Raw genomic sequence first — 26,067 nt, 5'->3', positions numbered from 1 at the left:
TCGATAATATATATATATATATATATATATATATATATATATATATGTCAACGAAACTAATAAATCATGAAATTAGTATCGTATTATCAGTTTCTTATGCTTAATCACTTAAATTTTAATAGTCACGCGAACTTCCATAAGCGCTGACCGTCTTTAGTATCTCATTGGTGCATATAGTTAATAGTGTCTCCCCACATCTCCCCGATCGCATCCATAAAGGATTAGTACGCGATTAATACGCGACATGATCTAGCGAGATTATGGAATCGCGAATGTTGGGCAAATTACCTGAGGCAAGCTTGACGCAATACTCAGGATTATCTACGATGTAATCGAGACCAACGTGAGAATCCATATTGGCTGTATCTGTAGGTGCTGCGCTTTCAATCTGTAACAGACAATATAAAACAATATAAAAAAGAAATTCTGTCGATTCTTTATTTCATGTCTTTGTACAATAGATTAAAAAGAATCAATCTGTTCTACGAAAATAAAATTATTAATACAAATTACGCAAATAACTTTAAGAGACCTTTCATCCTTATTTATAGTCCGTTCTTATTTCAAGACTGTCTTAAGTAATGTCTTAAGATGCTAATATGGCTCTGATTGATTTGTGACTTTTTAAGACTATACTTAAGACATTCTTGAATATAAGATGTGACTATGAATATTGGCTCTTAGAGTCTAATAACGATTATGTTCGGAAATTAAAAAAAAAATCTATAATATATATAATGATAAATTTTTATAGACTTTTGTTAGTTTATTTCCTATTTCTTATTAGTCGTATTTTCACATGTACGATCCAATAAAATTCTTATTAAGAACTTTTTGCAATAACGTGGATCCAGATACGGTGAATATTAAAATCGCATTATCTTTTTCTTAATTGTTAGGAAGACGATAACTTCATTTTAGCGTTCACCATCTGGATAAAAGATATTGCAAAAATTCTTTATTGTTTATATTGCATATCGTATAAAATAAAGACATTGGCTTTTACACCGTGCGCTTAGTCCGCGATAAATCTTGTCTTTAATCTATAGGATAAACAAGGACACCTTATATAGACCTAAATGCACGATGTAAACGTATTTCATTGTTTCCATACGTACTGATTATTTCGAAGAATATTACTAAGGTTTCAATGATCTAAGACGCTCGCAAGGAATGCTAAAAATCCGGATTCGACTTCCGGTCAAGATACGTAATATTTTCGGCTAAAACTTCCCCTTTACACAGCCAGCCTCAAACTTTCGAGTGACTTTGCTCTTTACCCTCAAGAAAATTAATGTTAACTGACATTTTCTGTCGCTCGTTATTCATTAAAAAGTTATGAAAATTTTTATGAATAGCACACAATGTTTAAACATAAAATAATATATATTTCCTCTTGACAAGGTGGAAAGTGGGGTGGACTTCGCTTCGCGTGGAAAGTCATTACGTTAAAAAGTAATTAACAAAAAAAAGTTTAAAAAGTAACATCTTATTTCTTCCATAATGTTATACATGATTGAGAAAGGTTTCTCCATGGGTGCGCATAGGTTGCAAGTAATGGGAGGATTTGTCAGCCAATTAAGTTTTGAGCTCATTTGTAGACATTCACATGACTCGTTTACGCTGCAATGAACTCAATTTCTGATTGGTCGAGAGATCAGATCACGTGACACGTCCTCCGCTATTATGTGCAATGAGTAACCTTTCTAATTTAATCATGATGTTAATATTAAGGGGTGCCTTCTAATACATACATATATATATATATATATATATACACACACACACACACGCGCGCGCGCACACATACAAAGCACACATGACACGTACATCATTACATCCTTGTTGTTCGCCAATGTTAAATAAGGAGATGATCATTATGGTGTATCGCTTATTGGAAATCTTGTTAACATATGTCAAAGTCAAGGTCATCGAAGGAGCATCCCCTAAAGTAAATATTTACCAATGGCAAATGATTTTTTTACTTAGTCCGCTCTACTGACATCATCAGAAGAATTACTAGACATCCTGTATATATACAAGCTTATTACTATTATTGTTTCAAAAATTAGAATATATGTGTATATGTATAATTATAAATGTATATTTTTTTTATATTTAAAGCTTCCTTTCTACAAAGTAAGTGTAAGTCGAGAAATTATCATTGAGAGGAGAGCAAATGTCCTTTTTTGTGTCCTTCTGAACATCCATGCATACAGATAGATGAGACCAGACCAGATCGAACCAGACGAGACAAGATAGCTAGTGCGATATTTCGATTGGTTGAAGACATTAGGCTGTTGTAATTCCGAATATAAACACAGTCAGGTAAAGGTCCAAGCGATGATTCACGCGAATGCAACGCGTACTGCTGCGTTTGTTGCATAAGTTATAAGCAGGCTCACGTACACGCGTGGTAGTTTTCTGTGAGGCATATCGTTCCTCAACCGATGATTGCGCGGCCTTGATGTGTGCTTGTCGAGCGCACATGTTTATGGCTATTGCCCATCTTAGGAAGGCAACGGACGATCTTGTAAAAAACTAGGTATGCCGAGCGTACAACAGTCTAATTTCTTTTTTTGCTCAGGCGACGTGCTTATCCAACGAATCCGCTGGAAATCGTATGATCTCGCTAATTAAACTGTTCGTCCTCTCACAAACAAGAATAGAATCCCAACAAGGAATACAAATTCGTGTCCACCTCCTTTCAGATTCACTGCAAAACAAAAATGAATAATCTTGGAATGCTCCTTTTGTTGTAATATAGTCAATATATTAATATATAGCTAATATATTAATGAAGGTCGTTATCTTTATTTGAAATTTTTTATAAGAGCAAAGGAGCTTATATAATGTTTCTTATTCAAACTATCAATTAAATTTTGTTTTAAAAAATTAAGAAAAATTCATTGTTTCAGTTAACAAAACGTATAATATATGAAGAAATGCAATTTCTATTCTTATTAAAAAAAGTAGAATACGCTTGACTGACTTTACAACTGGAGAAAAAAATTTTAGTTCATTTTAGAACAAAATGTTTGCCATTTTTATTAAATATAATGATGAATATAATTGCAATAGTGAAAATTTGAGAAACATGTATTGCAACTCTAGACTTATTTTTTCTCTCTAGATATTATAAGACTTATAATTATTTCAACATTTTTAAAACAATCCTAATCAAAGAGCTAAGAAATCCAAGAATATTTAATTTATTTATAATTTTGGATAAAGCTGCTTTTACATATGAACAACCAACATTCTGTTTAAGCCTGTCTAGGACTTCCCGTCAATCACTACGAATACTGAAGATCTATATAGAGCTATATCACATTATGTATATTATAAAGTTTCAGTACTCGCAGTGTGTAACGGAACGCAGCCTCTCTTTAAAATTTTTGTAACTATTTAAAATATATCTCACTTTATAAAAAGAGTGAAATCTCTTATATTAAAGATTGAAAATTGAGCCATTCTTTTTCAAAGCTAGTTCAATTTTCATTCTTTAGACTAAGATTCCTTTAAATAATTTAAAAAATATATAAATCACAACACACAAAATGCAATCACAACTAGTGATGAGCGTTACTTCCTCAAGTATTACTGATATCGTTATATTGAGAAATGACTTTAATAACCATTATCCAAATTTGGAAAATAACGGTTAACGAACTAAACGGTTATTTTTCAAGTCTTAAATGAGAATAGAAATTTTCAAAGCTATCATTTTGAATTATTTTATTTCTATGTCTTCGCATATATTTTTCTTCGTAGAAATCGAAAATAATTATAATAACTCCAGACTTAAGGAAAAATTGATATATCGAAATAAAATGAACAAAATCTTTACTCACATCATTATCAGTTATAAAATCATTATCAGTTATGTTTCAATCATTTATTTATGAAATTAATTCAAATTGGATCAAATACGAATAATATTGCACCACAAAACATTAATAAGAATACATTTTTCATTATAATGTCATTTCGGTATCGTGCAATGCGCAACACTTGGAGTGGGGGAAATGGTAAAAAGATGATAAATGTTATAATGAAAAATATAATCTAAAGAACACGTTTTATGAAGCAACATTATTGATCTAATTTGGAATTAATTTCATAAATAAATTATTGAAATGTAACTAACAATGATTTAATAAAATTTAATAACGATGCGAAGGATTTTATTCATTTTATTTCAATGTACCAATTTTTTCTTAAGTCTAGCATTATTATAATAATTATTTTCGGTTTCTACGAAGAAAAATACATAAGAAAACATATAAATAAAACAATTCCCAATCGGTATAGCACAGGAAAAATAAATTTTTTTTACATTTTGGACACAAAGTTGCTATGAAAGATTTTTAATATAATATATAATTATAATATATTATTACATTATTTATAGTTATAAAATATAATGGATAGTTGTTTAAATAACCAATTATTTTAAAGTAACAATAATTGTTATAACCGTTTACAAAAAATAATCGTTTAGCCCATTAAAACACTTGTAACAGTCAATCAGAAGCAGTATCATTGACGCCGATTGATTGTACGATAAGTGTTTTGCAATTTATCTATGGGTCTTTAGATCAGTGAACCTACAGAAACCGCTCTTGGACCTCATGCAACAAACAAATAAATTTTTTATGATCCTTGGCAGTTGGCTCATGAAAAATAATATTCGAAAAAATATAATTATATTTTCTGTTTTATGTGAATAAAGTAAACATATGTGACTCATAAGATTTTACTAATTTCTAAAAATGGCCCTTAAATAAGGTACACATCATTGTCTTATAATATTTTCTAGTAAAAAACATAATATCACATAGTGTTTCTTTTTATTTAATAGTGTCAAACAACAAGATAATGATTCACTGTCTAATAACTAATAATTCACTGTGTTACACTATCGTTGTCTTTTACTGGAAAGCATCCTTAGACAGATGAAACTTTTCTTGAAAAATGCGCGCTTCCTGCGTAAGGACATCCGGAAAAAAAAGGACTGGCGGGAAAGAGAAACTCGTGGCCATTCTTCGGGCAGATATACGGCATTCGATACATTAGCGGCGACTTGACAATAACTGCTAATTGTGGGCAACGTAAGAAGGCGCAATCGACCTTCACTTGTATATACGTGAGCGTATAAACACTGCTGTCATATGTGTAAGTAAAATGACACTCACGGCGGTCGCAGAATGCCATATTGGGCATCGTTGACCTCGTCTCTTCTCGCCTCCTCTTTTCTCTTCTCCTTCTCACTCTTTCTCTTTCTCTCATAGTTCGTTCTGTCTCTCTGAGACACACACCATTACACTCCTCCCCTCCCACGCCTTTCACTCACAAAAAAGGTTTCAGCTGTCGCCAGTGTCGTTCCCTGGCTGCGTCACGCCAAGAGAAGCATGATCGACGCGATCTTGGTTCAATTTATCCCGCGATCCTAGAGTGAGTGGATCCAGCGCGATAAAGCAGATTTTACAGTTAAACAGAGAAGAATATAGATTGTGGAGTAAGAGCAAATTTTCCAAATAATTGTTTAGAAAATTTGTCTCTTTATTCTTCAAATCAAGTTTTATAAAGAGGAAAAGAAAGTCGAATAACGACATTCTTTTGCGTTACAAATCAATAAGAATCGAAAAGAATGGAAGTAGTTAAAAGATTATTAAATCAAACAAAAGATGATTAACATTTTAAAGTTCTTTTTTTCGACTATTCATGCCTTATATTTTACATTCCGTGCCGAGTACTATAAATGCCATCTTAGTAAGTCAAACAAGTTTAGTTTGGATCATTTGGATTTAATTGGAATAATTTATAGATTTTGAATAGAGAGAGAAATTACAATAAAAGACTAACGTCTAAAATGCTACATATAAAATGCAGAAAATGAAACACGGAATTTTTAGACCATGCCTATATGTCAGTTATTAATATTATTTACAAATTTTTTTTTTAATCTCTGAGTTGTATTGATATCAGTGGAGATATGCATTATTTGTCTCTTTATGGAAATAAACAACTGTTCACGTATTGTTCAAGTATCTTTGTTATTATCTGACGCGAAAAAGTTTATTTGAATTAAATTTCATACCTTATTTAATTATTTATTATATTTATTTGTCACAATTTTTTACTTGGTTCACTACTGGATAATATATAAATATGCAAATTGCATCAATTTGATGAGTAATTATCTGCTTTTTCGTTAAAAATATGATAATCGTTTTTTACAAACTTTACTTAATTTTATTATAGCCTTACTTTATGATTTTCTTATTTCCTTCTGGCCAATAAACTATGATGGATCTAAAGAATCTTTTTGGTATAGTGGATAGCACAAGATTATTGCACTATGTGAATCAAGTTAAATGATCACGTTCAATTTCCGTTGAAAATGATTTAAAGTAAGTCGAAACATGTACGGATATATATATATTAAAATACTGTTTTATCAGAAATGGACTTTTAAACTTTTTATTATTACACTTACATATAAAGTACTGCGCTGACTCTCACTTTCAATCTCGAATTATGGACAAAAATGGATTTGAGGCTCTCGAACCTGTTTTGAATTGAAAGAATAGCAATTACAATATTATATCTCATAAGACATGTAATCGTATATGTGAGAAATATAACCTGTAGAAATCAATGCCTTAAACGGTCTAGCTGGATCTTAAGTGCTTGTTGATTCTGTGTGAATTTATATATTATAATTTATATACTATAATTATATACTACATATGTAATTCTTTAAAATGCGCGAAATGATGATGATTTTTCGATCTTGAAATGTAAACTCTACTAAAACTACCGCACTAATATCACGAGTTAAATTGTCCAACAATTTAATGATTTGATGCTTTTTCGCATCTTAGAACGATCTTAATAATGCTGAGTGACATATTCAAATCTGTAAATAATTAGTTCTATTGTGAAAAATATTACCTTTGCCGGGAATCGAACCTAAATCTTTTGCATTCCTAAGCCTTTAGATTATCGAGACAAATAGAACGATTACATTAATGTACTATCAATATTTGAGAAATATTTTAGATAATTGTAAAAAGGCAAATTATAGAGTTTTTGAAAAACAATAATTTTATAACAAAACACTAATTGAGTTAGGAGACAGTACTCGTGCGAGACAGTACAGCGATCCAAACCGTTATAGATGTGGAAAATGATAGTGAAAGAAAAATGATAGGGATAATTTTTATGGATCTTAAATGAGCATTTGAAACAATAAGTAGGAAAAGATTATTAGGAAAATTATATCAGTATAGAATTAGAGGTACGATTTTAGAATAGTTAAGATCATATCTAGAAAATAGAACACAATAGGTCCGATTCAACAATAATAAATGTTCAAAATTATTGTCCACAGAGTATGGAATACCACAGGAATTTGTTTTAAGTTCGTTGTTATTTATAATTTATATAAATGATATGATCAAAATTTGTCCAGAAGAATGCAATATAAAAATATTTGCAGACGATACGCTAATATATTGGAGAGAGTAGTACGGAATTAGAGAATAAAATGAACATGGTATTTAGCATAATAGAAGGAGGAATGTAAATAAATTAAAATTAAATGTAGAGAAAACAAAATTTATGATAGAAATATAAGGAAAGAGCTATGAAGTAGTAATATTACTATGAGTAGTAATATTACGTTAAAATGTTTGGAGTTGTAATTGAAACAATGAAGTACCTAGAAATAATCATTGATGATAGACTTTGGTTTAAAAATCACTATGATTACATTTGTTAAAGAAAATAGGGAAAAACGGATTTTTAAAAAAATAGAACAGGTAATTTTATATCGGCTTATACTAGATGTATAGACAAGACAATGATAAGACAATCATAGCAATCTTACTTTGAGTATTGTGTAATGTTGTTGATTGATATGAGAGAAACACAGCTAGGCGAATTGCAGAAGGCGTAAAACCAAACTATTAGAATCATATTGCAATATAAGAGATATTCTAAAGTAGAACACATACTGCAAACACTGCAATTTATGTCCGTAAAACAGAGGCTTTATTATATGTGTACTCTTATTTTTAAAATTCTAAATGACATGACGCCGGAACAATTAAGAAATAAGTTATACATTGTGTGAATTGAAAGCAAAAGACAAGACACAGCAAACCGGGGATATTGTAATAAAATTCTGCAAAATAAAAAATACAAAAAAGAATATGTTTTATGAAGGAGTTTTATGAAAATGTGTAACGTTTTATCGTATGAAGTAAAGCAGTATGAAAGACTTGAGCCATTTAAAAGAGTATTAAAAGAATATATAATATTTAATGTTACTTAGATTTAAGATTATGTACTATTCATATTTTTTGGAATAGTTGAGAAAGCTAATAAAGAATCATTCATATTCCTTCCCCCCCCCTCTCTCTCTCGCTCTCTCTCTCAGGTGGAACAGAATATTAAATTTATGACAAAACATTGAACGCAAATTTATGAGTTATTTTATCGCGATCTCTTAAGCCGTGTCTACAAATTCGTCAATAGTTGGAAGCGGGTCTGATTTTTACAATAAGCTGTTACCTACTCTTTACGGTGGAGACTTTACATCTTAAGTCATAAGAAATTGACTAATTGCAGTCGATTATTCTTCTTACATTTGGTTTTGATTGATTAATTTCTTATAGTTTAAGAAAGCTTAGATAATAAAAGCTTAAATAATAGCTTATTGTAGAAAGCTTACGAAGGATTATCGATTAGTCAGGATTAGTCGAAACCAATAAATTGGTAAAGTTGGCTTGCAGTCAACTTCTAAGATTATCTACCACCGACTCATTGTAAACTCGGACTTACATTTATGGCGAATTCAATTGGAAGCATTAGTGCGCTCTAGTGCATATTAAATAAAGCCATTGTACACTGATTTAATTTGAGTATAAGTATAAAAGTGAAATATAAATATTTCGAATTATAATATAAAATACATATTTTACGTAATAAAATGTATTGAATATTTCAGGATTTAATCGATTTCTATGTTTATGTATAAACATATTTTTACGTTATTTTATGTACGATGGCTTTAATGTGCACAGGGCGCATCGAGTGCGTCCAATCGAATTCGCTATTAGTTAAATGCTGTATCATTGCATATTATGTATTATATTTCAAAGGACAGGATATCTTTACTTTAATACGATATTTTTCATTTATATAGTATAAGTCCCCATTGAATTGAAATTGTGTGAAATGTAAAACAGTCACTGCTCACGGATCAAATACAGTGTTTGCATTGTATTAGCGGCATTAAAATATCGTTTATCGTTTAATGAAATCACTGTGACTATAGTACGCATTTAAGTTAATTTTAACGATCTTTTCTAACAAAATATCCTTTCGTCGTGAGAGAGAAATGCGAAAATCTCTATCACAACGCGCGAGAGACATCACCTGTGTGGCCATTACACGGTGAGTAATTGGAAATCACACACGATAGTCGAATCGCGTAGCATATTTCTTCTTTCTTCTATACTTCTTTTATTATTTTTAAAGTTTTTGAGTAGTCACCACAGCCATATTGATGTCAGAAGCGAGAAATAACACGTTTTTATTACGTGTCATTTATAAATAAAGACAATTTAAATAAAACAAAATAACGAGACTGCTAAAAGATTTGAAAACTATGCTCATCCGCCCTGACGATCAGTAAATAATTGTAAAAGTAATAAAAGACACGTGTAAGTGAAAATAAGCTATGCATGCGCACTGAATAAAAGCATTTTATATGCCTTTTATTACTTTTTACGATTGTTTACTGTCAGGGGGGATAGCATAGTTTCTGTATATTTTTATAAATTTTTTAAAGCGATTTCATCATTTTGTTTCATCCAAATTTTTATTTTCAAATCATGTAACAAAAATTAATGCGTTATTTTTCGTTTTTGACGATTCAATATGGCTGTGGTGACTATATTCAAGCGCTTTAAGTCCTTTCTATAATTTCATAAGCATAGTTAGCATAAGTGGTTGTAGTTATAAAAATTGATCAATCACAATCGAATACTCTTTTCATATTCGATTATGAATGCGATCTATTTCATACTGCAAATGCTTTGATTGATCAATGAAGTATTTGTAATATCAAGTAGATAGCACGATGTGATTGATCAATTCTTACAACTACAATCACTTACAAGTACGTTTACACAATCGTAATTTCCAAATACTTATTTATAATGCTGTATTTTATTTACTTGATATTACAGAAGCTGTATTCAAAAATGAAGAGATGAAACATTCAGCCCTGAACACGGGAAGAATATAAATGTACAATCTCTATTACAGTCTAGTAAAAATATAACTACTATTGAAAATACTTTACTTCGACAAAATACTTTACTTTACTTTCAACAAATTTATTTTATTACTATTAAAAAAATACCTACATACTTTTCTCCTAAGATATAAGACGAGAGACTGATATATATAATAAATACGTTTCATGCTTTCCTTGATTTTTTTTGAATATTTCTCATGGATTCTCAAATCATGAAAATATATATATATAAGTTTTACAGCATTTCTTTTAGAAAAAAATTGAAAAAGTCTTTTAAAGTTTAAGAATTTCATAACAAGATGGTAGTTCAAAAAATTCTAGATATTCTTACTCTTTTGATATAATAATTATGTTCACACGCGATAAATGTTTATATAGCACTAATATTTTAATTAGTTACTTTTAATCTCTGCTTTTAGGATCTATTTTTTGAGATCTATTTTGAAATATTCGATTTTTCCAGATTTTTCACAATGACCTTAGATATTTATATAATAATCAATTAATAAAAGAAACGATCTTACTTTATCATACAAATATAAATAAGATTAGAGATTCTATAACAGAATCCAGCCACAAGATGGCAAACTTTTGATCAGTCGTTTTTATAGTTAGAATAAGTAATTTTAATAAGTTAGAATGAAATATATAAAAAAAGACAGTATACACTCTTCTTTTTCACTCATATTTTGACAAAATTGCTCGTGGCCAAACTCTGTTATAGGATCTCTAAATAAAATGAGCGTTAATGATTGGACTATCTCACCTGCTTTATTCACTCATCGGAGCAACGCGAATTCAACAGACAGCACATCGTCTGACTCGAGTGGCACGCGTATACGCACTTTTTTTAGTCAAGCGACGTGTAAACTGCGTTACAGGAGTCTGCAACGACGACGCGACGTATGCAATTAATCGTGCAACTGGCGGCACGACTTGTATTGCGCGCGTGCGCGATAGATCCCCCTCTACCATTTAATCAACGCCCAAGTCCGATCGCTTTCCCTCTCCTTTGCGTGATCAAGCCCTTCTTTCGTTCCTCACTTTCGCCCGTCGTGCTATCCTTCCCGTCTTCGCGACCATCATTGGAGCTCTTATATGGAGATCTTTCCAGTAAAGACGCGTATATTACTGGTCTAGTTTCTACTGAAGACAGAGCATGGAATTTACTACGCCATCCGTGAGTAAATTGATCAATAAAAAGAGATAGAGCACAACCCGATAAATAATCTCCATCTTTCTATTCAATCAATCACAATATGTTGGGAGAATAAAGATTGATCGTTTTTATGTTCTCTCTTTCTCTCTCATTTTTATTAACTACTATTATATATTGTTTAGATATGAATGGCACAGGTCATGCTCTATAGCCTACGGCACACATAAAAACATAAGACAATAAGACTTAAGCAGTAAGCGAATTGACCAATCACAGTAGAAATCATAAGGCTAGTAAGAGCTACCGTAGACAAAGGCTCAAATTTCAACTGGTTAAAATTTTTCTTATAAGTTTATTGCTATTTTTATTTCCATTAGATTATTATGTAGATCTCATCAACTTAAGTTTATGATTACTGTTACAGAAACTTCGAATGTGTTCCAAAATTTACTACAGTACTGAAAAGCTATATAATTCACTATAGATTTTCAGTACTGATAATAAATTTTGGAACACAGTCGAAGTTTCTGTAACAGTAATCATAAACTTAAGTTGATGAGATCTACATAATCTAATGGAAATAAAAATAGCAATAAACTTATAAGAAAAATTTTAACCAGTTGAAATTTGATTTACAGGTAAGTTTATTGCTATTTTTATTTCTGTTAGATTACATATAATACATCTAAAGTAATATATTGACTGCTTAATTTTATTTAGCAGTAGTGGATGAGACGGTAAGAGTAACAAATTAACTTATCACAGTTGAATGTGAGAAGAATAATCGGCTGTGATTGGTCAATTTCTTACTCTTCAGCCTCATTCATTACTGATACTGCTATTGTAGATCATGCATTACGATTTCTTTACTGAATAGTGATATAACTTTTTTTTTAGGGCAACATGAAAAGTGAAAATTTGTATGTACACATACATAAAAATTTTCATTTTTCACGTTTTCGCTCTAAAATAAAATACATAATCGCTACCTTATTCACGTCTTATTGCCTTATATTATTTTGTATGTGCTATGGGGTCCAAAACAGCCCGCACACATTTTTCATAATTTTCTATAGTAATCATAAGACCGTAAGAGTTAGCTAATCAAAGCTGAAAATTTTTAAAAATTCTTGACTGTGATTGACTAATTCTTACAGTAAGTCTTACGATTACCGATATGGAAAGTGTATGCGCGACTCCTAAGTGTCTTTGGTTTCCATCGAAGCATTAATTCACATCTAAGCCTGGATCCTCATATGGACAACAGCGCTCTGACATCGAACGAATAATGAAAAACCGGTTGTGGAGCTAAAATTTACTCCCGTTTTTCACTAATCAGCGTTCGATGTTAAAGTGTAGTTGTCTGCATGAGGATGATGTGACGAAGTCTATGCATTTGATTGCGCTCATTTCACTCCTGCTTAGGTTCACAAGGTCACTACTTCTAATGAAAACAGCATACTGGAAGTTTATCATAATGTAAGTCGGAATAGATTCCGATTAGAATTATTCTTTTTTTCCTAAAATACATAATAAAAATCTAAGTAATAATTGAATAATTTCGATCGGAATCCATTTCAATAATTCCATAACATGTATCCTGTACCGAAATGGAACCGAATTAAAAATTTCGATAGAAATTAGACTATTGATATGAAATAGAGGATAGATGGCAACGGAAGTAAAAGCGGATATAGGACAAAAAAATGTTACGCATGTTGAGTGAACGAGCGTCTTTTCCGTACATATGCATGTACGTACGTATGCGCGCATGCACGAATAAATATGGACTAATTGTGACTTCTTATTGACAAAATTAGTGAATTAAATTAATGCATTAGTTTAAGTTTTGGCCTAATTCTGTCTGATCACTTTAATTACGAGTTACAAAATTAGAAACGTTGATGGAAGTTCGACGGTTGCGTTGGTTGAGCCGTCGAATAAACCATCCCTGGTTGTTGGTGGGTCATCGCGTGGCTCTGATGCTGATGGAACTCAGGAGCACCATGCGGCCCGTTCAGTCTCACCCGTTTCGCGTTCTGTCCATGATTATGATCGCCGTTACCTTGCTGCTGTTGGGTCTGCTGTTGCTGTTTCACGAATACTTGGATGAGCGACAAGGCGATATTTAAAAAATCAGTTCAATCCTCAACTACCATATAGCGACGGAGCTTAGATAGCGGCAAAGTGGGCTTCACTTGCCTTGTCACGGCGGTCATATGAGGTCGTTTGAACAATTGAAACCATATTTTTAAAAAATATACATACATAATTATAAATAGATACTTATTTTGATATCACAATCTATGTCTGTACTAAAGTAGTTGTGATTATTTTATTATAGTAGTTGCGGCTTAAACCATATAAAGTATATCATATAAATGTTCTTAATATGTCGAAAGTAATTACCGTTTGTTGCTGATTTTGCCTCGCTTTGTTTTCAGTCTTTTCTTCAGTATCGTCATCCGTAAGAAATTCTCTCTTAGGATAAGGGATAGGACATCCGGCAAATATGCTAAAATAATACATGAAATAAAATTTCATGTTAAACGTAATTGAGATTTAAAAAAAAATTATAATGTAAAAATATAGAAATAGATTCATACTCCTGTGTTGGCAGTGGTTCCTCCTGAAAGTAGGCATCCTGCATTGAATGTTCTGACGTAATACGCTTGTTTGGATCCATCATTAATAATTTCTGTAACTAAACAATAATATGATAAAATGACATACTACAAAATTTGTATATTTATTTTATATATCATACCAAATTAAATGCCTTGCTATCGGGTTTGATCTTATGCCGGTCCATATATTTAGTAAGTGAACAGTTTGCGTAACTAAAAATAAAAAAGAATCGATATTAAAAAATTTCGAATAAAACATTGATGGAGTTAAGTTTTGAACTGACAAACTCACTTGGATCTTTTAAAATCTCTGAGCAATGTAGGATGCTCTGGCATTTTTTTTATATCCTCCCAATCTTTCTCCAATGGAAATCCCATCACATTGAATATCCTAAATAAAGATTATGTCATTCTCCATATCATATAAAATAAATACAAATTATATTTTCACCTGTCTAGTTGATCATGATGATATGGATTGCTTGTTTTAATGTCTTCTTGTCTACAATGAAATATAGGTTCGGATGTTAAAAGTTCTGCAAATATACAGCCGATAGCCCATATATCTGCAGAGATAGAATAAAATATTCAGTACAATTTTATATAAATCATAAAAATATACAATATAGATATAGACAAACCTATAGCTTTTGTGTAATGTCTGGCTCCTAAAAGTAATTCGGGAGCTCTATACCAAAATGTAACTACAACGGGATCTAAATCTGCTAAAGGTTTAAGAGGAGCGTTAAATAATCTAGCAAAGCCCATATCGGCAATTTTTACACGTCCCCGCTCATTTCCTTCACCCATGACTAAAATATTTGCTGGTTTCTAAAATAAAAAAAAATTGGTATTTTATGACAAAATTTGCAAAAGTGATAAAAATAAAAAAATGAGAACGTTTAATGTCAAAAATAATTACCAAATCTCTATGAAGTACCCAATTGGAATGTAAATAATGAATACCATCTAAAATTTGATATAATAAGGATTTAACCATGCCTTTGGGTACCATTACTGGTTTTTTATTGGCTTTTGCTGCTCTATGAAATTTAATTATATGCTGCAAATACATATTTAAATATTACTATAAAATATTTGTTGTAATGTGCCTAAAAATATTTTATTTTCAAATTAAAATTATAAACACATACCCATAAATCATGCTCAGCAAAGTCAAATAACAACCAAACTTTACGATCATTATGTGAGAGAAAAACACGAATAAGAGTAATGACATTGACATGCTTCAATTCCCTGAGTAACTAGAATAGAAGAAAATAAGTGAAATATTCCATTGTGTTTGCGAACAAATATTTTTGCATCATTTAAAAATAATGAGATAACTCACAGCAATTTCTCGACATGCAGACATCGAAAGTCCTGTACCTTCAATTTGCTTGAGGCCAAAATCTTTTGTATCAGGCCGAGACTTTAGTTCACTATCTGAAACACTATTTCCAATATATTAATATTAAATTTACAGAGAATAGGGTATTTCTCAGAACTAAATCATAGTATAATTTAACCAATAGGTATTTTAATTTGATTGATATTCAATTGATATATACACAAATATGTAATGAGATAATAATTGTTTAATTTTTTCAAAAAAAAAAGAGAAAATTATGGATATCAAAATAATGTGAGTCTAAATGATTATATTATTTGTTTTATTTATTTATATTATTTATTTAAATCTTAATGTAAGTCCGGATCTATAATGATTTGATAGTTAGTAATCTTATAAACTACAACAAGTCATGATTAATAAATTCAATTGATTGCTCAATTTCTATCTTCTGATTAATTATTACTAATGGCTTATTGTAGAAAGTCTCTTAGAAGTTGGCTGCTGACCAAACCTTATTCATTGATTATCCTTCAGATTCACTTCTGACTCACCGACTACTGACTCATTGTAGGCTTAATACTGATTCTATAATGAATCTGTAATCAGAAGTCTTATGCTGTGGTCAAAGTCTCGCTACAAATGCTTTGAAGCATTTGATGGACCAATTAGAAGAATTTTACAAATTGACCAATTAAAAAATACTTCAAAGTATTTGCAGCATTGCGTTGACCATATCCTTAGTCTTAATCAGTGAATTGGCCAATCAGCGTTAGTCGTACAAGTAGGCTATTGGTCAACTTTATCAATAAGACTTAACTACTGACTAGCGACTTCCTAGATGTTTTCCATTTGATGACATAAGCGTTATTTTATCCTTATTATTTACTAAATGTAAAAAAAGATGGAATGATGCTCGTGTTAACTTGTCACTAAATGAAAAATACCTATTGTAGAATCAGCATAACATTTTAATTAAAAATTAGCGATTAAAAATCTATGTATTAGACAAATGGGATGAGCTAAATCAAGAATTGGATAATCATATTAAATGCTAAATGCAAATTTCAATAGCGAATAAATACACCTTGTCGTATTAAAAAAATCTTGAATAGAAGATGATCGATATGAAGCACAGCACATCCTTTTATGGAAATAAATATGGCTCTAATATAAATTCAGAGCCCTTTAAGAGAATTAATCGATAGGTTTTATCTGAGATTAATCTGAGAAAGCAGAACAAATTTGTTGCATTACGTGTTATGCAAAAGTCTATGCTCCCCATCTTATACAATTAAATGTAAAATAATCTAAGCTCTACATAACAATCTACATAACAAAATCAAGGAAGTTTCGCAAAGTAATCAAAAATTAGGTTAAGGAAACTAACCCTTCTTTTCGACGAGCTTTATATACGTGCCCGTATGTACCTCTTCCAACCTTGCAACCCTCAAACTCAAACAAATCCTCGACCTTCGTGCGGTCTTTTTGCGTCTTCATTTTAAATTCATAATCCATCATGTTTAGCGTTATTAGAACGATTATCAACTATAAACAAACATTTTTTTTATGCATGTACATACCACAGACTTTCATATATACTACTAGACTTACTAGACTGCTAACTCATTCGAAAGAGTGACCCCCCCAATTTGATGTTGCATTATACGCATGCGTCAAGAATTGCGCGTGACCACATAAAAAATTTATTTTACAAATTTTACAAATTTGTTTTACACTACTACCCGTATCGCCTCGACGATACGGTCGGCGTTTATGGAAATTCGCGTGCCTGTGTAAAATTTGAATAATTATAAATCTCGATTGTACGTTATTTTAAACAAAGTTTAAAAATCTCTCTTTCTTTTTTTAAAGCCGAAAGGAAGAGTTTTAAGCAACGCTTAAAATTAAAGTAATGTTGGTGCAATTAAACCTAAGAGTAAAAAATTAATAATATTAATTTTATGATTTATTAGTTTCGTAGATACATGTACATACGTTTAAAACTTAATAATACTAGATTTTGATTTAAAACTATGATTTTAATGTTATCATCCGGATTTGATTATCAATTATACAGATGATAACTGTAGAGAAAAAATTATAATTTTTCGGCAACATTTAAGATATTATAGCATTAAAAGTATGCATACTTATTTATATAACATTCATAATAAAAAAATCATGTATTTAATCATGTATTTAATAATGTATTTAATAATGTATTATCGAAATATTTACGTTAATAATCATGAATTTTTATTAATTGTCGATAACGTCATTGTTCTTCAATTATCTCCGGGTTCCCCGGGCTCCTTTAATAATCACAAAAATTTGCCCAGGGCCGATGGTCTTTAATAGTATCTCGTGGCCTCTCGCTGATTACTATTTCCATTGCTTGACGCTTGCAGAGAGAATCAAAAGAAAGTGGAGCGGATTCACATACAACCGGAAGCATAAAAATGATTTTTATAAAAGAGGAAAAAAGTAATTGTTATATAAAAATTATATGGCTTAATCGGTACAAACAGCCTTAGGATCCTCTTAGAGTTATTTATAACAGGACCCTTAAGGCAGATTTTTAAATATTAGGTGTAGTAAAAAAAAATCCATTATTTTTGCATGAAATTGAATAGAAAAATAATGAATTTCTTTTTACTACACCTAATATGTATTAAAAAATATTCAATTTTGCAATAAAAACAAAGTATCCAAAATATAAACTTAATCCCCTGAAATTTTCCACTAAAGATAGCGATACTGCATCAATAGAAAAAGCCTTCCAAATATTAACAATAATAAATTAACAATAATAATCTCTCAAAAAAAAAAGTTCTCCAACCAGAGATTGAATTAATCACTCAAACGATTTCTTTCCATAAAAATTGAAATTGTAATAAATTAAAAGGAAACTATACTGCTTTTCTCAAAAGATTCGATTCTTTTTATGAAATTTAATGAATTAGGAAGAAGTCGTACCAGAAAAGTGTTTGTATATTTGAAAAATGTAAAAATTACATATAAAAAGCATTTGCATGGTAATACAAAGCTTATACAATTATCATTCAACATTTCATAATGATTTAAATGGTATGACAATCGGTAGAAAACATCGCATTGTATATAAAAGTGAATATATAGCAAATAAAAATAGTTAACATATTTCTGAAACATATAGATATACTCCATTTCTGTTTGCAATGTTTCAAATATTTCTTTCATATTCTGAAGTTCATATAGATTTCTCTCTCTCTCTCTCTCTCTCTCTCTCTCTCTCTCTCTCTCTCTCTCTCTCTCTCAAATATATTGAATTACTAAATATTCAATCAATAAAAATATACATACATTAAATATGATTCAAGTTTGTCGTGTGTAAGTGAGCTGGATGAATTAAATCAAAAAATTTTCTGGGTGAATGAGAAGAAAGCAAGGAACGGAATTTATTTGGATTTCGTATAGGAATATTATGGAAGTGTAATGTATTTATTTTTCTAGAAGTGTTCGAATCCATACATACTAGTGCACGCCCGCATAACGAGGATATTAAAATAGAGAGATACGCATCACATTTTGTATGCAATACGTATTTACGATTTGAATCATTTCCTTTTTCGAATACGAGACGTTCGATCGTCTGTACATAATCACATATTTCCATGTTGCACGTCTCTGTGATAGTTCTTAAAACCATTTTATCCGGATTATTAATATCTGCAAAACAAGCCAAGATAAAATTTAAGTTTTTTCACATCTACATAATATTAATACATAAATTATATTTACTAATGTAACATGGTAGAGTTTTGAGCGTCAATATTGGCATAAATGGAAGTGATTGACGAGAATAATCCATATAAAAACCCGTTTTTGTTTCCCATATGTTTTCATCAGGAAAATAGATGTTGACCCGGATAGTCAAATCTGCAGAGACAGATTTTGAACGGTTTGTTATACATTTTTTTATGGCAGAAAGAAATTTCTCATAACACGGAATAGAATAAAGGGCGTAATATTAAAAAATTCTTCAATTTTCATGAAATAATTTTTTTAAGTAAGTCTCAAGAGCAAAGTATTATTCTTTTTTAAGATATTTTTCGAGTAAATGAAATATACATTTTAAAGTAATTCAGAAGGCACATGTTGCTCGAACGCGTGCAAGTGAATCTCAATTGAAAACGCATCTATCTAATGCTATGAGCTTTTACCGCTATGCGGCTAATTCACATGCATGTGCGCAATATGCAATCATTAGATTTGTTTTCTGTAGCTGAACTAATGAACACTTTTGGAACTTAATTAATTTAACTAAAACATAGTATAACTAGACTGAGCATTCTCTGAAATTCAAGGAATGGAGGTAAAACTCAGATAGAAAAGGATGCACATATGATTCAAGTGCGTCTCTATTATGTATGCGCGAAGAAAGATATTTCAATAATAGCAGTGTCGGAACACAGTTTAAATCTGCTGCGAGTCTCCCAACATTCTGCTAATATTTTACTTACGAGGCAGAGCAATGAACTCATCTAAAATGGTATCTGGGAAAGTATGACATTCATATATTATTAATTTTTCATCAAAAACGTAATGTTCAGGAACTGTGGTAAATTCCCAAGAATCCATTTTTTTACCTGATGTCCACAAACCTGCGTCATTAAAAGAAAAAAATTTAAGAACATTATGAAAATTCAAAATACCTTTGCATCCGACGTCGACATATACATTGTTCAAATTTAAAAGCAAATATTAATAAATAAAATAATATCTTTCATTGATGAAAAAATAATTTTAAAAAAGTTAAATTAAAAAAATGGTAATTGTAAGAAACAACTCTACGATATAATCTGAAATGTTATACATAATAATCTTTGTTTGAAATTACTAAAGGAAAATCGCCGATATGTGTCTGACTAGAGATCCTCTGATAAAAGTCATGAGATACGAGCTGATTTGACTTTTGTATGCAAAGTAGTAGTTTCAGTAAAATCTATAATAGAAAAAGGAATATATTGTCTCTGTTTAACTTTAATGTATCTCTAATGTAGACCCTTATTCTTGAAAAGAAACGTATACGAAAAACTAGGAATATACTATAATATACATAACATATTATATTTCCCTAGTTTTTTATATAAGTTTCTTTTCAAAAATGAGATCCCTAATTCTTAAACCTGCAGTAACAAAACGTGTTCGTACGTACGTATACGTATAAAAAATATGATAGTAAGTCGATAGCGATGCACAATAATTTGTAAAATAAATGTTAAAGGTATAAAAAAATTGTATTTCTTTTTCTTTACGTACCAGAATATCAATTGTATATCTTGAAACGTGAAAGTTATAGAGTTGAATAAAATTTATTAAATATCTAATGAAATTATAAATGTTCCATTGAACACTTATTCACTTTTGTAATTTTAACATCGTTTTAAGATACACAATCAAATTTTTTAATTTTCAAAATAATTTTGTAAAAAAGGATGTAAAACTAAATAATTCTTCTCGCATGTATTAATTCAACACGTAATGTAAAGAAATTTATGTGTTAATATGTTCAAAATATCTAATTTTCATTACATTGTTAAAATTTTAAAGTGACACAAATATAATGTATGCAAATATAAGGCGGAAATATGTTCCTCTGAAACATGACAGACCAATCAATACGCGACTTTCTCATATTGTGATTCTTATTAGAGTCTCTATGTTTAATATAAACCTCTCAAAGAGACACACTTTTATTTCTTGGAAACTAAGTGCACTTTAATGTTGATAAAAATATTATTTTGATAACTAAAGAAAAAAAACTCATAATTCATATATTTGTGGCTTGTTTCTATACAAAATTAGCTAAGAAAGAAAGGAGAATTCTATAATTTCCTAGTAAATGAGAATGGATTAAAATGGATCGAAATTTTTTATCCAAATATGCATTTTAAATAACGAATTTTTTTTTCAATTGAATTCAATTGAATTCAATTGAATTGAAAAACTACATTTCCTATTCAGAATTTTGAATTGAGAAGTACGAATCACAGAAAAGTTAATATTATTTTTTTATTGAAAGATATAGAAATTTGCTTCATTCAATTCGTATAAATGAATAAAAATGCATTCGACTTGAAAAAGATTCATTTTAATGTTTGCGAATGCATATTTTTAAAAATAAAAATCTGAATTCATTTCAATACATTCTCGTTTATGTTTTCAAAGTTTTTATTTGTAGTTTTGTTTAAAAAATATTGTCTAAGAACAAAGTGATATGTCGGCAATCTTAATTCCTCTATATATACACTCCTCTATATATACACTCAAGTAACTTATTACATATTAATGAAATACACATTGTGTAGCTGTACTATCAAAATCACCTGTATGAACATCGTAGATATCAATACTTTGCAGTTTTTGTCGATATCGTCCCACACCACCCACAAGCATTAATTTATTTTTCAAAAACACAGTAACCATATGTCTTCTTTCAACTGGCATACTAAAATATTTCGAGAAATTATTCATTTTGTTTGTTTTATTATCTTTATCATTTATATTTAACATTTATATTTATATTTTTTCTTTAACATATTTACACTGTCTCAAGAAACCATTTCTTAGATATCAGAGAATAACGCCATACATTTTTGTTAAACCTGCCTGAACCAATACCAAATTCCCCTCCACAAAGATATAAATTATATCCTAAAAACTCACATAAAATGAATAATTAGAACAATGTCGTTCTATATATATAAATAAGACAGAATAAAAAAATTTTGTATACCTCTTGCAATAATCTGCATTCCTGTTAATATATTTTTACCAGTGCTACGATCAGTAATATTTTTAGGATATTTAAAGGAGGTAAGTTCAAAGAAATCGTTACCATCCCAGCAATGAATAAATTGCTCACTGTTAATAACATCACTACTTTCACAAGATATAATACTGTGTAAAACTTTTATTTCTTTATTTCTTACGATATCCATAGGAATTGTGAAATCCTGCAAAAAGAAAAAATTGTATTATATATGTATATAGTTATAATGTGTTAAGGTGATGTAATCATTTCTCATTATCTTTTTATCAATAAAAAATATTTCTAATTACTATACATTAGTTTCATTAAATTAAAATTCCTTTTCCACAATTAAAATACACATGCTAATGTCTAATCTGATACTGATGTATTTTGTATTCAAAGCAGGAAAAAACTAAAAAATTACAGATTTCTGTACTTATTCTTACTTTAAAATGGCGACCAATGCTGTCAATTTATTAAAACATTTACTTCGTAATTTTTCCTCTCTCACTAACATCAGGTACATCAGCATGGATATTTTAATCGTGGGAAAGGAATTTTTATTCTGTGAAACTATAATATTATACTACGAAGAAATTGGACAGGAAAGCTTATGTAAAAGTATAAACTAAAAATTTATTTGAAGTAACATTTGATAGTAAAAAAAACTTAGTGCTGCTATGCGATTAAAGATACAAAATGCATGATATCACGATAAAAGTGCTTTTTTTTTTAAATTATCTTAAAAATATACTTACGCAATGATGATTCATCCACTCATGTGTGACATGAAACAAATAAGATTCCGTGGATCTTATATTAATGTTCCCAAGTAATTTCAGAAAATTTTCTCTTGACAGTTCATAAATTGAACTGATTGGCAGTTCATCAAAACGATCTAAGCAAACAGCCAAAGAAAGATCTCGTAGCACATTAATATTCAAGTCTTGTGATATTAACCAGATATTAATTACATATTTTGGTGACATATAATATCTTTCAAGTCTATCAATTACATCTTCTGTTAAATTATCTACTGCAAAAAGAACGCTTAACTCCAACAGGATCAAGAGGCGATCAAATTCTTTAATATCATAATGTATCGTAGAAGTATCAATTTTGTCATTGTGAATCCAATTAATAAAATCCTACAAAATTTTTTATTTCAGTTGCATACAATAAGATGATTTATGTTTATAAAACATGATATAATTTCGGCGATTCTGTAGCATACAAAATCGATAAAAAAAACATCAATTAACGCGTTTCTCTGCAAAACAAATCTGGCAGAAAAAATGGTCACAAGCGCATGCATGGCATAGGCATTTTTCGCAGTTTTTTAAAGCTGCGTTCCGAGATACGCACGAAGCGCATAATGCATCATTTGTCTTTATGTTAATCAATAAAGGAAAATAATATAAAATCTAAGTATCCGCTTTGGTGATTCTTTAGTATTGTAAATCGAGTTACCATAGAAATGTTCTCTAAAAAACTACTTCTTAACTATAAATTCTTTGCTTTGAAAACAAATTCACAGCTTTAAAAATACAAATCATTTTCTTATATAATTTTTGTTTTTACACAGCAATAAATTTATTTTGAAAGCAGATAATTTGCTTTTTAAAGCACACAAATATCCAAAACGCATGTGCATGAGGTAACAGAGAATCAAAAAGATGATTGCAGCGTATGCTCACATTCTGATAATAGGTTTGATCGCATTGCTTGTACTTTTGGCATTCGACATTGTCGCTTTCTCTCTTTTTAAAGCGAAATATATACCTCTCATTTTAAATGCAAAAATATTTGAGAATTTCATGCAACATGAACAGACCTATTATATGTGTGGCTGACATACTTCCTAACTTCAGTAGTCGTTAACTAAATCAACTTTAACGATTAAAATCTTGGTTTACAGAACAGAGCGATACTTTTTCCTGCCATATTCATTTATTTCATGAAAAAATGGATCAATGATTGATGTTTTTCTTATCAATTTTTATTTATGTAAGCTAAACTGAACAATTATTATCTTAATTTCGTCAATATTGAAGAGAGGAAGGTAAACATTTAGGTCCAATTTCACAATTAATGGTTAACTCTTAATCGAGTTAATTCAACTTATTCATTATTTCTTTTCAATTCTAGAATTGGAAAAAAATGAGAAGTAAATTGAATCTCGGTTAGGCCCATTTTTACAATATATTATCTAAAAATTAAAGATTATCAACAGGTTCATCAATGAAATTCATTCATAAATTTCTTGGTTACCTTTAATCTTTAGGTAAACAACATATATTGTGAAATTGGGCCTTAAGAGTTAATGAGTTGTGAAATTGAGTCTTACCTAGTAATTATTTATAGTACCCCTCCTCTCACTCCTCCTTCCTTAAAATCTTAATTAAATGTATTCATTCAACGCATTTTCATTCAAAATAAAAAAATTTGGCAGAAAAACGTGACTTCATAAATTGAGTTATTAAGTGTTGAAGTTGCAGACTTTAGAGGTTAAGATATCTGTCATTCCGACTCGATGTGTTCTGCTTTAATTACATAAATTCACTGCTATAAACATTCAAATTCTTTGCATGTGAATTCTAACAGTGAATTTGTGTTTCTAAAACAGTGAATGTTTGCTTTTAAAGCAGAGAATTGTGTAATTAATGCAGAATATATACACAACGTTGCATCAAGTCTGGATGAGATATCTTAATCTCTAAAGTCTCGAACTTTAATGCTTAATAATTCAATTCACAAGGCCGATTGCAGCGTTTTTTTTGTCAGATTCTTTCATTTTGACTGAAAACGCGGTAAATGAGTATATTAAGATTTAAAGTGAGGAAGAGTATTCTAAATAATTACTATTTACCTTATTCTTATTCTTAAACATAAACAGAATTGCTTCAGTTATAATCAACTTACCTGTAACGAAATCTGGGCAATATCATAATTGATAATGTGTTCCGTCTGATTACATTCTGAATAATTGGCGGACAGAAGCGCAGCAAAATACTGACTCTTGCTGATCAATTTTTGTTTCTCAACTTCGAATCGTTCCGCTTTAAGAATCAATGTCACTGTTTCACGCAATTCCTCATTCTTATTTTCCATTCTAGAATAGTATCACAGTATAGGACTTCTTTCACTAACTCCGATTAAAGATACAATTTTATGTGTTGCAAAAATAAGCAATTAAAGATAAGTCTATTATTCCAGTCACTGACGAGATACTGTTAAAGACGGTCGGTGTTTATGGAAGTTCGCGTGCCTGTTAAAATTTAAGTAATTGAAAGTAAGAAATTAATAATACAATATTCATTTCATGATTTATTAATTCCAGAGACATGTACAAAACTTAATAATAGTCTATTTCGATTTAAAACTGTGATTTTAATGTTATCATCCGGGTTTGATTATCAATAGAAAGGATAACTGCAGAGAAAGAATTGTAATTTTTTGGCAATATTTAAGATATTATAGCATTAAAAGTATGCATATTTATTTATACACCATTTATATAATGAAAAATCATAAATTTAATAATGTATTATCGAAATATTTATTAATCATGAATTTTTATTAATTGTCGGTAAAGTCATTGTTCTTCAATTATCCCTGGGCCCCTATCGATTGTCACGATAATTTGCTGAAGGAATCGATTCTATATTTACAAACAAGGTGAAAATTGCAAAAGTTAGCAAATTTACTATGTATTGACCAATGAAATTATCAGTATTCTAGTAAATTCGCTCACGTTTGTAATTTTCACCTCGTTTCAAGATACAGATTTGATTC

The 26,067-nt window shown here is 29.9% G+C and overlaps 3 protein-coding genes across 9 annotated transcripts in view; all 3 read right to left on the bottom strand.

Moving 5' to 3' along the window:
- The window catches only part of LOC108686621, a 43,716-nt gene extending 31,940 nt beyond the window's left edge, over nt 1-11,776 (bottom strand). For 3 of the 6 annotated variants that reach the window (XM_018192028.1, XM_018192030.1, XM_018192029.1), the window contains exons 1-2: nt 1,831-2,011; nt 289-388 (exon numbers count right to left, since the gene is read on the bottom strand). In XM_018192028.1, the coding sequence (XP_018047517.1) occupies nt 289-388; nt 1,831-1,932 (202 nt within the window). In that variant the 5' untranslated portion in view covers nt 1,933-2,011. Of the gene's footprint in view, nt 1-288; nt 389-1,830; nt 2,012-6,502; nt 6,575-11,102; nt 11,278-11,308 lie in introns of those variants that run through there. The other 3 variants (XM_018192032.1, XM_018192031.1, XM_018192033.1) reach the window with 3 other exon arrangements.
- A 1,567-nt stretch (nt 11,777-13,343) lies between these two features.
- Nucleotides 13,344-17,061, bottom strand: LOC108686566 (cyclin-dependent kinase 8). Its single transcript, XM_018191937.1, has 11 exons — nt 16,864-17,061; nt 15,474-15,576; nt 15,277-15,387; nt 15,045-15,185; nt 14,764-14,953; nt 14,574-14,688; nt 14,415-14,513; nt 14,263-14,335; nt 14,102-14,199; nt 13,905-14,010; nt 13,344-13,585 (listed from the first exon to the last, which is right to left on the bottom strand). The coding sequence occupies exons 1-11, from the start codon at nt 16,992-16,994 to the stop codon at nt 13,388-13,390; spliced, it is 1,365 nt and encodes a 454-aa protein (XP_018047426.1). The 5' UTR covers nt 16,995-17,061; the 3' UTR covers nt 13,344-13,387.
- Nucleotides 17,062-18,784: 1,723 nt separating this feature from the next.
- Nucleotides 18,785-25,464, bottom strand: LOC108686574 (kelch repeat and BTB domain-containing protein 12-like). 2 transcript variants are annotated; one of them, XM_018191946.1, is made up of 8 exons: nt 25,195-25,464; nt 23,031-23,420; nt 22,255-22,474; nt 22,064-22,172; nt 21,845-21,966; nt 19,979-20,119; nt 19,257-19,394; nt 18,785-19,184 (listed from the first exon to the last, which is right to left on the bottom strand). In XM_018191946.1, exons 1-8 carry the CDS (start codon nt 25,381-25,383, stop codon nt 18,820-18,822), a joined length of 1,674 nt encoding a protein of 557 aa, XP_018047435.1. In that variant the 5' UTR covers nt 25,384-25,464; the 3' UTR covers nt 18,785-18,819. The 2 variants fall into 2 exon arrangements, with proteins under 2 accessions (XP_018047435.1, XP_018047436.1); XM_018191947.1 differs by lacking the exon at nt 19,257-19,394.
- Nucleotides 25,465-26,067: the final 603 nt, after the last annotated feature.

This window comes from Atta colombica, unplaced genomic scaffold (genome assembly GCF_001594045.1).
Source record: "Atta colombica isolate Treedump-2 unplaced genomic scaffold, Acol1.0 scaffold187, whole genome shotgun sequence".
NCBI lineage: Eukaryota > Metazoa > Arthropoda > Insecta > Hymenoptera > Formicidae > Atta > Atta colombica.
The sequence above is the reverse complement of the archived record's forward strand: the minus strand, read 5'-3'. Positions and strand labels throughout refer to the sequence as shown.